This window comes from Daucus carota, chromosome 6 (assembly GCF_001625215.2).
Source record: "Daucus carota subsp. sativus chromosome 6, DH1 v3.0, whole genome shotgun sequence".
NCBI lineage: Eukaryota > Viridiplantae > Streptophyta > Magnoliopsida > Apiales > Apiaceae > Daucus > Daucus carota.
In genome coordinates, this window is record NC_030386.2 from 16853781 (window position 1) to 16869738 (window position 15958).

Below are 15958 nucleotides of genomic sequence, written 5' to 3' on the forward strand. Positions count from 1 at the left end.
GAGCATCTAAGGCAACACAAATGGCAACATCATGCCCCGATGTTGCCATACATCATTTATTTTCGATTTTGGTCACCTAAGGCTACATTTTAGGTGGCAACATAGCCATTGGGTGTTGCAGTAAGCCATATATGGCGTAGTGTACCCACCGTTCACACTCATTTCAGACAAAATAATTTCGGATAAATAATTTGTTTTGACAGGATGAAACATCGGTCATTGACGTCGTTTTACTTGTACTGATAGAATGAGATGTGCCAATAATTTGGTATGGTAAGACTTGCTTCTGGAAAGTTGGTTTACTTCTGCAAAAAAATCAGTCTACTCAAAGAATCAATTAAAGCCACTTGCATATTGTTCATGCCTGTAGATTAAAGCAGTAGCAGTAGGTGAGTATGAACAAGAGACCTGCCTAAATTGTCAGCAGCTGGAAACTACCTTATGGTGCCGGATTCTTTCTTCATCTTCCTCACTCAATATTATATAAAATTAGTAGTGTGATTAGTGTGATTCAGCACCTCTGTAATTAGGTACCAAAGTTAAACCTAATTTACCAAGTAGGCAAGTACTTTCAGTTTACCCGAATGACACATCAGAGCATATGTACGGGGCGTTTGGCCAAACTTAAAAAAAGTGATTTCGTGCTTAAAGTGAAGGAGTGGATTAGAGGTGAGAAGTAAAAAAGTTAATAAAGTTTTGGAAACGAAGCAAAAGCTCTGAGAGAAAAACTAACATTCTCAGTTTCTTAAGAGTGCTTTTGTTTATTTACACAAACGGATTAAGAAAACTAGAAACCAGAAGCAACTTCTCCTTCTCGAAAACAAACACCCCCGTAATTCACACTCACTTAAAAATATGATAAAACTAAATTAACAAACGTGGACCTGCATTCTGGCAATTCCGTTGACTTTCCTCAAGTGGTGCTTCCTTTGGTTTCCTTTTCTAGCCAGCCAACTAAACTTATCTCGCAAAATAATTCGACTAAAATAAAACTCATATCTGCTCCGCTGGAGAAACAACAGTAACAAGCTTGAAAAAGTCTACTTAAGCACCGAATCTTGTTCAACATTTTCACTACCAAAAATTGAAACTCGACCTCAACCACCAAATAATGGCCTCATCCTACTTCTATCTTCTTCTTGCTCTCCCTCCCCTTATCATATTTATTTTTCACAAAATTCTCCGCAAGGAAAAATTATTATCAGTCCATTCAAATCCGCCCGGGCCACGGGGACTTCCGTTCATAGGAAACTTGCACCAGCTCGATATTTCCAACCTGTCGAACCAACTATGGCAACTCTCGAAAATTTACGGTCCAGTGATGTACCTGAAGCTTGGTTATTTGCCAGCTATAGTCATTTCTTCTCCAAAATTGGCTAAGGCCGTTTTAAAAACTCATGACTTGTCATTTTGTAGCAGGCCTACTTTGTTCGGATTAAAAAAATTGTCGTATAATTGTTCTGATGTTGTTCTGTCACCTTATAATGATTATTGGAAGGAGATGAGAAAGATTGTGACTCTGCATCTGTTTAGCTCCAGCAGAGTGCATTCTTTTCGGGCTGTTCGCGAGGAAGAAGTTTTTCAGATGATTCGGAGGATATCTGAAGAAGGTTCTTCAGGTGTAGCAACAAATTTGACTAGTAAAATAATGCCACTTACGAGCACTATAGTTTGTAGAGTTGCTTTCGGGAAGAAATTTGATGAAGGGTACACGAGGAAATTTGAGGGGATGCTTCAGGAGTGTCAGGTTGTGCTGGCGAATTTTTACTTTTCGGATAATTTTCCGTTGTTGGGATGGCTAGATAAGTTGATCGGATCAAGTGCTCGGCTGGATAAGATTTTCAAGGACATGGATGTGTTCTATCAGGAATTAATTGATGAGCATATTAGTCCGTCGAGGCCGAGCTCTATGGACGGTGATGTTATTGACATCTTGCTTCAGTTGAAAAATGATCCTCAGTCATCTTCAATTGATATCAGTTTTGATAACATCAAGGCAATTCTGATGGTACGTATTTCTTTTCGTTTGTTTTTCACAGTACCCTGTGCACAAGGCTCTCGCATAAATGCAACAAATCTGTTAAAATTTTGATTTTTTTTATTTGATTGCAGAATATATTTATTGCTGGAACAGAAACAACAGCAGGGACAACAATATGGACCATGACGAACCTAATAAGGAATCCGAGAGTAATGAAGAAGGTTCAAGAAGAAGTGAGGAAGTTAATGAATGGAAAAGACAGAATCGACGAGGAGGGTCTACAAAACACAGAGCTTCCTTATTTAGAGGCAGTTATCAAGGAATCTTTGCGGTTATACCCTATTGTCCCTCTTCTGATTCCCCGGGAATCGATAGAGGACTGCGACTTGGAAGGCTATAAAATAAAAGCCAGGACTATAGTTTATGTAAATGCTTTGGCCATTGGGAGGGATCCTGAAGTTTGGGAAAATGCAGAGGAGTTTTACCCTGAGAGGTTCCTGGACAGCGAAATAGATTTCAAAGGACAGGATTTCGAGTTCATTCCCTTTGGAGCGGGCCGAAGAATCTGCGCTGGAATGTACATGGGGACTACTACATTGAAGCTTATACTTTCTAATCTGTTGTATTCATTTGATTGGGAATTGCCTGATGGAATGGTGAAGGAAGATGTGGACACTCAAGTGTTGCCTGGTATATCAATGCATAAGAAGAATCCGCTGTGCCTAATAGCCAAGAAGTATAACTGATCCGCGGAGCTTCGTTAAGTAAACAACGATCCATTTGGACCGGAATCACGATTGGATAGCCTTGTGGTGCAGTATCATGGTTGTGCATGCATTCTTCATTTGGTAGTGATAAAGGGTTGCGGGACTTGGTTCCTGTGACGGTAGATTAAATTTTATTAAATGATCTGCGAATACGAGTGCTTAGATTAAAAGCCTCTGTGGTTTTGTGAGTATTTCCTCTGTTATTGTTTTAAGTTAGTGTCATATTTTATGCAACAAATATTTTACAATTAAAAACTTCTCATGAATTAATACTATCAATATTTATGGAATTTTGCATCACCGCATATATACATGATCATCGACAAAATGATTCACCAAAAACGATAAGTACACATAACTTGCAAGACTGTAACGGGGACATCATCCACCGCAATTGTAACGGGAACTAATTCCAAACAGAAAAAGAAACTAAATCTTTGAATTCACAGCTCTATCCATCTCTGTATAAATAATGTAAGATGATTGTAGAGTCTCCTGTTGAGCCATCGATTCCATATGGCTGGTGTTATTAAATGTGGCATTCAATAGTTGGTCGGTGAGTGAAAAGATGTTTATATATATTTGTCGAATATGTCATTGGATGCTTCAATAAGCGCCTGGTAAGGCTACAGAGTACAGGCCTACTATCACGTTAGACAGAGCAACACTTTTGTTTTTACTTCCTTTTTTTCTGGATTATTAGTAAAAAAGAAAAAATTATAAGTTTATTTCCACAATTTAGAATTACGTGTCTCATTAGTGACTTATAAATGAGTATAGGGAAGAGTAGAGTCGAATCCGGATATAACAGGATAAACTCATTGAACTATCTAATCGTGCTCGATGATAAGTTTTTAATACCACTTAAAGTGTACGCCTATCCTTAGATCTATTAGTATTAAAAACAAGTATTTTTACTAACCTCTTAAAAAAAAGCCTATACTCATGAAAAATTTATCGATCTCTCCTTTTTTTCCTATCCCTGGTTTGATGCTTTTATTAATATTTACCGATAAAAAGTTCTAAATCTGTTAATTTTTGGGATTTTTTTTTCCAATAATACTCTTCACCTGATATGTTATTGGTGAGTTTTGTTTCCAATTTATTTTAATTTTGTTTATTCTCTGGGTGTGAGAGCTTGGCGTGTTCTTGGAACTTTTGACTAATTCCGATGACAAAGGTTTGCATGTAATTACAATTACAGTCGATAACTCAAACAGATTGCAGTGAAGGGGATACATATATCAATTTCAACAAATAACTTTTTTTTTTGATAAAAAGGAATCAATTCATTAATCAAAAGCCATACGGCATCTACAAACACAATCGAAATTGGACAGACGCCGAAGAATATCGCTGTTGAATCCTTCTTTCTTGGAGAGGCAACTAAGCGATTTGAAGATGATTTGAATATATACATTTGTTCCCATCTGATTGGTTTTCACCTGAATGTTCTGAACAATCGACCATAGATGCGATCCCATAATAAACTTCAAACCTGAATCAAACCCATGAAAATCATGCCGATCTATAACCTCGGTCATGGAAAACATCAAAACACACCAAAACAAAACAAACCAACTCTCACAAGATGGAGAGACTAACAAAACCCAAATAAATTGGGAACTTATTGAATGAAAAATAAGATTTCAAAACAAGAAAGTAGAAAAAAAGAAGAAATCGGGGCTTTCCACCGGTGGAAACCGATGAAAGCCCCTTCAAAAATCTGTGATGGAGGCTAGGGTTTTGAGAGAGAGTGAAAGAGGATATCTCTTTCTCTAATTTCAACAAATAACTTGATTATGTTTCTATGACAAATGGATTAATCAGCAATTTAATATATTTATTATTTGTTCGACTCAATTCTTTGTTAGATGTTGTATGATTTTTAATTATTAAATTAATTCCTATTATAAAAAACAATTATTTTTACCGAAAAATAAATGCATTATATTTTTATTTTCAGAAATAAGTAATGTTAAATATATCTTAATTACTTAATTTTATAAGAATATTTGTATCTATACTTTTTTATGAAATATATTCTTATTAGTAGAAAAGTTTTGTGATTAAATTGAAATGACAAAACCCGCTAAAAATAAATACAAACCATACCAGCACCATATACGATCTGATCCATAACTATAAATGCAAGTGTACCTTCTTATCCGCAAAATGGAGTTAAAATATTGCTACAAGCCCTGTCATCCATCGAATCGAGATGATATTTAACTCTTTAAGTTTATATAACAAACGTACAAACAAAAAGGGCGGAAAGATCCATAATAAGAAAAAAAATCAGACGTATAAAGGAGGGAATATGTTCATTGGACACAGAAAAGTAAATAAGATATTGTAGGCCATGATGTATAAATACAAAAATATGAGAAATTATTTCAGTATGATATTACTAATCGTTGTTCGGAATATATCTAGCCTCATCTTCTCGACTATGTAATATCATTTTATCGTTGTTTGGAATCGATTTTCAATATATTTTTATGTTGTGTTTGGTCGGTGTGAATGAAACCGAACACAACATTAGAGTCTCATCAATTTCGAATTAGAAAATTTCTAAATTGGCACTAAGATACTTTTTGGGGACAGGCGGACAACAACATTAGAGTCTCATCAATTATGGTCCTGTTTGGGAATTAGCTGTTAGCGGTTAGCTGTTAGCGGATTGAATTAGATGTTTTGACTAGCTGATTGAAATAAATGTTTTGACTAACGGATTGAATTAGCGGTTTCGTGTAAAACTGTTTGGTAAATAGCTGTTTTATTAGCTTTTTATGACACATAGCAAAACCGCTAACCCAAAAAACTTCTCAAAATAGCTTTTCGAAAATTAGCTTTTTGAGACCAAACCTCTATTTCAATTCGCTAACTATCAAACACTTTCATTAGCGGATTGAAATGGTCAAACCTCTAACTCACCCCAAACCTCTAATTTTTTCCCAAACCGCTAACTTCCAAACACGGCATATATGTCTCTTCCGGATCCACTCAAGTCCACTTCTCGGTCCTTCTCTTTGTTACTATTCAGACTTGATATTAAGTTCCGGTACGATTAAACTAGGTCTCACTACTAAATTGTGTTGTCTTCTTGTGCAAAACAAGAAGATATATCTACCATGTAGATATATGCTAATTTGGTCACGGCAAGTTAAGACCATGCAGTAACATATTGATATATGCTAATTTGGTCGCCGCAAATTAAGACCATGCAGTAATATTGTTGAAACTGTTACTGTACATTGGATATTTGGATTTTCTAATTCCTATTTTCACCTAATAACACATGAGATGTCTGGGGTGCAACATTCATTCATCTATCACCATCTTTGAGCACTTCTTTATCATTAGAAGACAAAAACCATAAACCCGAGCTTCCAACGATAAAAACTGCTCAAAATGACCCAAGTCTCTTCTCGGAGGAATCCAGAGCCTTGTAAATAAACTACAGAGAGTTTTCATACTACTTTTAAGAAACTTCAATGGGGGTGGTTTTCTCTAATTGGCGGCAACACATTTCTTGTGAAGACCACACTATAATACTAATACAATTACAATATGCTCATGTCAGGTTTTCAGTAATCTGGATTCACACTTTTATACAGTATGGTGATTTGTTCACGACATCGCCAAGTCAACGGGTCACAGTAACAATTGTGAATTGGGTGTCTGGGGTGGGGGTGGGGTGTGGGGTGTGGGGCGGGGGTGGGGGTCACAGACAGCTGTCACATAGTATTCGTACAAGCTAAACTACCACCCTTGGATGATTTATCGAAGAAAGTTTCCTATAATACATAAAAGTCGGTGAAACAATATTTGAATATTCAATTACAAAAACAGGGCCTAGGGCATCCCTCATCCGAATCGAAAACCAGATACAAGGGGCACCCTGCTTTCTCAGGAGCCCTCTGGACTAGACCTTAGAAGCCAAGAGCGCTCACCAAGTCAATTGATCGCACTGATCTTGAAATTTAAGTTGAAGTTTGGGAAAAGATAAATTTTAAAAAAAAAGGCAGAACACATGCCTAATACAATGTTTTCGAACTAAACTGACCTCACGACTTCCTTGGTCTTCCCCTCCTGCCAGATTTTGTTTTTGTATTATCAGCAGTATTCTTGTCTGCAGAAGGCCGGCCTCTTCCACGCCCACTGCTCTTTGTCTCTGTCTTAGCTTTCCCAGCACTCTTACCTCGACCTCTACCAGAAGCCTTACCACCCCTTTGCCTTTTACCTTTGGCATCCCCATTCATCTCTTCACTGTCCTCACTGCCTTCATCACTACTGTCATTCTCCTCATCTTCCGATTCCGAAGAATCCTTTGATTTTCTTTTATTGGACTTCTCGGGTGTTTTCGCACCATTCTTTTTACCATTTTTGTTAGCAGCAATATTAGAATTGTTCACGGGTACTTCACTTCCTGCAGCAAAATGAATTGAGAATTAGCCTAGAAAAGTTGCTCGAGTTAGATTTCAAGCCATCACTCTGTAACACTGAAAAGGTCTGTCATAATTAAATTTTCTTTCTAAGGTGAATGTGATGTGAGGGTCTTTGCGAACGGGGCTAGGCGATGTCTGTTCAACGAGAATGTCCCCCGATGGGAGATCAAAGTGTCCATGTCCAGACTTTAATAGTGGGAGAAGCATGTTCCTACAGATATCACATATTGCATGACCGTACCTTCACCTGCAGCTTTGCCATCGTAGACATCCAGCTGTCATGAAAAATAAAAAACACTATTATATCCAAAACCATATTTTTAGCAAATAACAGTACAGCATATTTTTTTTTTCTTTTGATACTGTGGTGTGATCATAATAGATTTGTAACTCGATTGAATTCCACACACACACGCACACACGCATATAATTCAAACTAAAGTTGAAATTATTCAAACATAACATCCAATCTCATAAGTGGGAAGCAATGACCTCTAGAAGAGATATCATGCCACCTCTAGTATGGCTCATTCTTTTTATCAAGTTCAGATTAGAATAGACAAAAACTCAAATGTACAATATTCATGGAAAAGTATTAAACTCTATCATCATATTTTATAGAAACAAAGACTTAAATTTACTATCAAGTTTTTTTACTGAAAAATGTATATACTTCAATACCTAGACAATTGGCTTCCTGTTTATATTAATTGACAATTTTATGGACACTTAAGCACACTGTAAGCTTTTTAGTACCAAATTTAATATTAGAATGCAAGGGGTGACTGCCTCCGGATGATATTTACATGTATGTATACATATAGAAATAAAAATATGCACACCAATACACCATGTTAAGTGCATTAATACAAGATGATTTTATACTTAGGGATGGAAGTAGTTGCGAAACCGTAGTATGCTACCATTTAAACCATTGTCTGGGTATCAGAATTCTGAGTCCACTGTATCACAGCAGAAAGCACCTGACTACACTTGCAGAGATGATGTATACGGTACAGAAAATTACCTGATCAAGCCTTTCACCAACTTCTGTTCTATCAACCACCACCAATGAGTGTGCACATCCACAAGCAACACTTCAATGAAAGAAAAGACAACCGTAAAAACAAATAAGAATTGACAAAAATATTTGCTTGTCCATCACTTATTTACTTATTTCTCAACTATACCAATTACCAACCTCATCACATGCATGCCCTCAAGGCTATCTACTTTTTTGGCCATTGCAGAAGACCTAGAGAATAGAACTCCATCATAAATATATAAACTCATAAATTTAAAATGCAGGAGATTGAAAATATCAACGGGTTTGCAGTAAAAGCTAGAAACATACTTCTGTCCTAGAGGTCCATATCCAAGCTCACCAGACTGAGCAACGCCCCAACTTATACATGAGCTATCAGCACCAACAAAATGGTGCATGCTGCCTGAATCCATGCAACGTATGTTCCAGCCGCTACAAAAAAAAACATATAGGATTGTTCAGTATGAATTCTTGTACTAACAAGATTACACTCATATGCACTTAGATAGTCGAGCAAAACCTTAAATCCATAACAGGTTTAGGATACATCCAGTCATCACCATGGTTCTTCAGTTTCCCCCACATGAACAGCTGGCCTCCAGCTGGAGAACAAAATAAACTGTAAATTCCTACCCAGCCTTTTCCAACACAATTTACATAAGCAGGTGGTACTGAGTTCAGAATATAATAATAGACCACAAAAATCATGCAAACTCTGAAACTGGTTAACAGATGCTCTAAACAGCTTAACAATATCATTAAACTCACCACAATTATGATAGTTATAGTATCATCACTTCTTATATATGGGATAAGAGGATTCCTCTCTATCAACTAAACCCTATAATGGGGCTGTTTGAGAAGCAGAAGTAATTTCTGCTTCTGGCTTCTGCTTTTCTTGACCCGTTTGTGTAAAGAAGTAGAAGCACTTTTAAGAAGCTGAGAATGCTAGCTTCTCTCTCACAGCTTCTGCTTCTTTTCCAAACACTTTATTAACTTTTTTACTTCCCACTTCTACTCTACTTCTTTACTTTAAGTATGGAAGCACTTTTTTTAAGCTTGGCCAAACGGCCCCAATGATTTCAAGTTGACCAGCCCTGGCTTCCAAAAAACTACAGATTCATCTTAACATTGCCACAGCCAAGACTTAACATATGGTAAAAAGAGGAAATGACAAAGAAGTGGAGCCACAACACTTGTTATTGCAAATTTACGTATGAGAGGATAGAGTGTGGTAATATACAAGTCATTTACGGTAAAACTTCTCCTCCTTCACTCCTGCACTATTGAGGTTTTTTTCCTTCATGGCAATCTTGTGCCACTAGGAAAAGTATAATCTGTACAATCACGTTTCCTTTTGCTGACATGACTATTCACAAACAAAAACTACTTTTCGCATGAAATTTACAATCAGGGCCTCAAGGGGTGTGGCTGGAATCAGGAGATTAAGCAACCACAGAGTAACACGAGCACCGCATTACTTGCCCTTCTATAGAATTAATAAATATATAGATCAGTGATATTCCTCCAATTAAAAGGAAGACAGCCATTTATATGACTGTTACCCGGAACGTAGTATACATAGCAAGAAGATGAAAAAATAATTACTATTTTGATGATAGAAAAAAAAAATATGAAAAGTAATAGGACTCTTTGTTACATTGGAGAGCTGTAAAAGACGCTGATCTAATATCATTACTAGATTTCAGGTCTCCCTTGGATAATTTTATGTTGTAAGCTCTTGTAGCTTTATAGATCGTACTTAAACTATAATTAGTAAGTATCAATTTTCCTAGCCTAAAAAGGTTGTGCCTCACCCTGTTTGGGACTTGATATTGAAATTACATTAAAAAACATATAAAAATATCAAATTTGGAGGGCCACAGAGTTTTTTTACTATACAAATTAGCTGTGCTAGTTAGTCCCTCGGTATATAGCATATGAAAGCTCGGTATTTTTCTGATCTTCTGGCTACAGAAATCTGTGCAACTCCATTGTCTTTGTTTAAGCTCAAATTACAGAGTGATAGATATCCAGATATGAGATGTTAGGGAAAATTCAAGACATGACTTCAAGAAAATTTACACCAGAAGTATAAACATACCAGCAGTACAAGAAGAGTTAACAGAACCAGCTGACACCACAGCATTAGGAGGTAAAACATTATGCCTAGTAAAAACATCAACACGCCGAGGAGACCACTCATCCTTCTGCTCTCTATGACCAAGCCTACATTAAAAAATCACATTATAACATGCTTATTTGGTTTAGTTACAGCAAGTGAGGCACAGATATCAAAATACATATATATACAGATAAACATTAAGGTCCAGATGCTATATATTGCATCGTTTCAACACTGCTTGTATGGAAGATGAAGGGTGTAAATAAAGAGGGGGAAAGCTGGCCAAAACAAAAATAACGAGGAGAGGGTCAAATTATAACACTCTGCAGTTGTCCATACAACAATAAAATCAACATGAATACAGAAGCACATGTGAAATAAGTACAAACCTTCCATAACCTCCATACCCCCACCTGAAATATAGGCGAACAGAAAATGAAGATCAGTTCAATTCTACTCCATCAAAACTAAAAGGGAGAAAATAGAAATAACATCAGTATAAGAGAACTTACGTATAAACATAACCATTTGAATCTACTGCAACTGCATATCCAAAGTGCACAAGAGACAAAAAAATTCAACCATGTTAGCGAGTAATATTGATTACATAACACAGCACCAGACCGGGCTTTAAGCAAGACAAAATGATATGAAAGTAACCTGTATGGTTTGTTCCACAAGCAACTTTAACTATGGTCTCCCGAGAAAGTGAAGCCACTGCCTTTGGGCGAGGTTGAGCTTCATAAGCAAGTCTGACTGAACTATCTTTAGTATTGTACTGCCATGTAAAAAAATGACTTATTGTAAATGAAGGAATGCATTCAAGATCTAGGATCATAAATCCTGTAACATTAAATACTTCTATATTACCTATGCGAAGGGGCCCACTTTTACATGTAAACTAAAAAACTAATTATTATTACCTCATTGTCAGTTCCATGTCCAAGTTGACCGTATTGTGGAAGACCAGCAGTGCTACCAAACAAAAATAAAATTTCAGTGTGTATCTATGATTAATTAAATATAAACTAGAAATCACATTTCATATAAGTTACAAAGGGAGCTACCACTACAGATATGTTATCCAGAAATGTACAGCATATAAGAGCAATAAATTTTTTATATCATACTGTATCGAAGCGCCTGGCTCAGAAGTTAACCAAACAGTAAATTCACCCCCACACGTAGCAACCTTTACATCAGATACCTGACACCGAACTGGAGATAATTCAAACTCTGCAAAGTAAAACCTTCTAATCAGAAGCAATAGATAAGATTTTATAATAATGTGTACATCTTTATATAATTAAACCAGTGTAGATTTTCATATCAAGTATACATTGTTTTTAAAATGTTTCTTCTCAATGTGATAGCTTTCACAGTGAGGCAGCAGTTAGGCTTATTCAGCTCCTGTTCATTTTTGTTTGAAGAAGCTAGTCGTATGTGTCCCAAACTGCCAGAGTTTCAGTCTTAACGCCAAAAAACAGTAATATGTAACTAGCATTTACAAAAGTATTTGACAGAACTGAAGATAGGATAATTGGTACATAAAGCTTTAAATCAAGATGAACCCCAATATATTGTTGTCCACGACTCTACCGTAAGATACAGAATCTACAAACATCAGATAGAAATATAGGACTCTCACCTATTCAAAAGTTAGTCCTTTAATACTTTTAATACCCTCCATTTAAATAACGTAATATTTCATCTTCCAATTATCATCTCCAAATTTTAACGCCAGAATAGGTAAACTTACGTTAAAAGAGGTTAAAAAATCACAATTTTCTAGTAGTGGGGAAGAAAAACGTGGCAACTTATGCTGTCAAAATATGTAATTTAAATTTAATGATATCCAAAATATGCAGTTTAGAAAAACATCAGATTGATCAAAAGTAGATCTGGAACAAAATAGAAAGTCAATGATGTCCAAATGGTGAAAAAGAATCATAAGCAGAAACTCCTCAAAGCCCTATTTCTTTACGAAGGGTACGGAGAAAAACATAAGTGATGTACAGACTCATATATGGAAAATACTAAATACATCATACATATGAATTTAGTGCAACGCAGATCTACCAGAGCGGTTATCTTTCGTAAAAGTTTATAAGGAGTATCTAGAATTAGAACAATTCTCATATCTATCATCTTATTCCCAATCGATGCAAGTTCAGCTACACAAATAGACAGTCCATGAACCTACCATTTTTTACAGACCCTGAACCAAGTTGCCCATGTTTGTTCCACCCAAATGACAGAGAGGTTCCATCATCAGTTACCACTACTGTATGGCTCCTCCCGCTCCCTGCGGACACAATTTTATACCTAGAAAGTAGCAAAACGAAATCAGAGAAATAATTCACCAAAATGTTAGGTTTAAGTTCATTTTTTCAAAAGCAAATCACAACCAGAACAGAAGAACAATAAATATTGTAAAATAAAAGAGCAAAAAGTCAACACACTCAAGTCCTTTCTATAGACAAAGCACAAAACAACAAAGTATTCAAAATTCAAACTGAACCTCTTTTTTCCTAATCATAGATGTCCCCAGACCTGGAAAGCATCCTTCTCAGAACCTAGAACTCATTATAAACAATATTGGAAAAGATTTCTCTGCTACGAGCTACTGTATTCTGGTTAGTTGATAGCGTGAATCACCCAAATGAACACATCATGCAAATAAAATTGTGACATCATTTGTGTAATTCTGCAGTACTACTTGTGTGTATGTACTAGCAATAAAGAATAAATAGAGCATCTCATGATATTCATAATTGTCAGACTCGCAGCATTCAGTCTCTTGACTGTAAATACTGTATGTATTCATTTGTCAATTTTGGTAAATGGGCTAGTGTCACTTGATTCATGTCACCAAGTTCAACCCCTACTGGCCTGTGTTCCGAGGAAATTTAGATTGTTATGGATTGCACTACCAATCCGTGGAACAATATATATATGTACACATGTACTAGACCAATAGGGCATACATATGTCAGGGCAGAAACACATCAATAGCTATAAAATTTATATCATCTCAATATGTTACGTGAGCTATGACTTCTGACTTCTTTAACACCAAGAACAAAAAACAAAGAAGATAAACACATACAACTAAAACCTTTTTGCATCATAAAATGATACTCAAACATATGTTGAAGAATCAAATTTATAAAATGACTCACTTTGACAGTCCAGACACCACAGTAGGCCTGTCACGCTGTATTGTATCTCCATGACCAAGTTGTCCCCTCTGTACTTAACATCAATAATTAACTAACTCATTACATATAAAAAAAATACATTTTTATAAAACTAACAAGCTCCAATTCCAAACATTACATCGTTCCGTCCCCAGGTATAGCACCGCCCATCCACGTCCAACGCCACACAATGACACGCCACTACATTAACAAATATAAGTAACTTGTAATTCACAGCAAACACAAAGTAAGATATAAATACTTTCTCCGTACCTAATTATTTCTCCGTTTGACTTTTCCGGTAAAAAATTTAATGCTTCTCATTTTTTCAAAAATGCATGCAAAGTCATATTACATGAAATAGTCATGCAAAGAATGAAGTATATACAAATTCTGGTCCTTATTTGGCCATTCGACTTTTTCACGCATAATAAAATGAATTCCAATGTTTTTATATCTAACACTTACAAAGTCAAATAGAAAATGAAAAGTCCAACAAATGAGTAACAAAAAACAGAGAAAGTATACAAATTCAGCTCATTATTTGTCAATTCACCTTTTTTGCACATAATTAACTGAACTCCGGTGTTTTTAAGTACTCTAACTTACAAATAGACAAACACGCGCCAAAAAAGTAAAATAGACAGATATTAAGGCACGGAGGAATGAAACGCTATTTTAAGGCATTTTAAATGTAACCACTTACGGAAAGTGAAATAACAGCTAATAGTAGAACAAACAAGTAATAAGGAACGGAGGAAGTATATAGTGATTCCGGATCTTAGTATTTGTCCGTTCTACTTTATTATGCATAATAAAGTCAAATGTACTGTTTTTTTATACTTTAACAACTATATAGTCCTTCAGTCATTATTTATCCGTTCTACATTTTTCCGCATAATCAATGAAAATGTATTGCTGTTAAAACAACTAAAGAGTGACTCTGTTACTTGTTCCTTATTATTTGTCCGTTCTACTTCTTTAAGCATAATCAATGAAAATGTATTGCTTTTAAAACAACTAAAGAGTGATTCTGTTCCTTGTTCCTTATTACTTTTCCATTCTACCTTTTTACACATAATTAAGTGAACTCCACTGTTTCTAAACACTCTAACACCTTCCATAGAAGTCAAACACACACCAAAAAGCCAAACAAACAAATAACAAACCAATTCAAAACATTTTTTGAATACCTAAAAATGGACACAAAGTCAAACACACAATCGAAAAGTCAAACAGACAAGTAATTTGAAATGGAGCGAGCTTAAGCCATTTCGAAACAACTTACTGCAACCCGAAGCCACAAATCGAATATCAATGCCAACGAGAGGGCGAAGGCGAGTAGGAGAGACCAAATTAGTATCAGCGGGCCCTTTCTTCTTGCCAATGAGGTCCCAATTAGTAGCGCCACAGAACAACAGCTCGCCGCTCCGCTCCTTCTCCTCGACCTTGTTCTCAGTCTCTACAGCAGCCATTTCGAGCGATCTAACGGTGGGAAATGTAGGTGAATTGGAGATCCAACGGTTGGGAAACGGCGGGGCTAGGGTTTAAGAAAGGAGGTGTGTGAGAGAGATCGCGGGGAATTGGGGAATTTGAAACCCTAGTTGAGCCGGAGTGAGAATGAAATAGTGCTTTTGTTTTGGGTTTTCGAGGATTTATATTTCGGATTTGGATAAATGCAAATTGTTTTGTTGGATAAGTTTTGTTTTATTTGTTTAGTTTTATTTTTATTCGATAGGGTTTAAGGATTGCGGGGTTTTTCTTGGGATTAGCACTACATTGTATTTTTGCAAATACGGAGTCTATGTTTACGAATCTATTATTTAATTTTCTTTGTTTGTTTTGATTTGTTTTTATAAAAGGAAGTTATGGGTAATTATATTATATACTTATATATAAATAAGCGTAAGGGAGATAATTTGGTCGCATGGTCCTATGGTCCAAAAGCTTATCTTGGATCGTATATTGAACAATAAGCACCGTTAGATTAGAACAAAATTAAATTCTGTTCTATAAGGAAACTGACATCTACTTACATGTTTATAATTCCTTTTCTGAATCTAAAACAAATTCTGTGTTTCATGTGTTTTTGGTTTTTTTAATCCAAAATAAATATTTCTTACAAAATTTATTGTAGAATCGTATAAATCGCACCGTCACAAAATTATTTTTATCCATCAGATCGTATATTGAACAAATAAACACCGTTAGATTAGAACAAAAATAACATCTGTTTCATAAGACAACTAATATCTACTTGCATGTTTATAATTCCTTTCCTGAATTCAAAACAAATTCTGTATTTCATGTGTTTATAATTTTTTTTAATCCAAAATAAATATTTTCTACCAATTTTATTTGTAGAATCGTATAAATCGCACCGTAACAA

At 35.7% G+C, this 15958-nt stretch overlaps 2 protein-coding genes across 2 annotated transcripts; one reads left to right on the plus strand and one right to left on the minus strand.

Moving 5' to 3' along the window:
* The first annotated feature begins 969 nt into the window (after positions 1–969).
* LOC108224820 (5-OH-xanthotoxin synthase) lies at positions 970–2939 on the plus strand. The gene is made up of 2 exons (XM_017399551.2): positions 970–2008; positions 2113–2939. Exons 1-2 carry the CDS (start codon positions 1112–1114, stop codon positions 2725–2727), a joined length of 1512 nt encoding a protein of 503 aa, XP_017255040.1. The 5' UTR covers positions 970–1111; the 3' UTR covers positions 2728–2939.
* A 3591-nt stretch (positions 2940–6530) lies between these two features.
* On the minus strand, positions 6531–15248 carry LOC108228101 (uncharacterized). Its single transcript, XM_017403587.2, has 16 exons — positions 14858–15248; positions 13709–13770; positions 13552–13619; positions 12573–12694; positions 11500–11605; positions 11293–11344; positions 11030–11147; positions 10882–10912; positions 10759–10782; positions 10349–10473; positions 8765–8846; positions 8554–8676; positions 8401–8454; positions 8227–8296; positions 7441–7474; positions 6531–7180 (listed from the first exon to the last, which is right to left on the minus strand). The coding sequence occupies exons 1-16, from the start codon at positions 15042–15044 to the stop codon at positions 6819–6821; spliced, it is 1620 nt and encodes a 539-aa protein (XP_017259076.1). The 5' UTR covers positions 15045–15248; the 3' UTR covers positions 6531–6818.
* Positions 15249–15958: the final 710 nt, after the last annotated feature.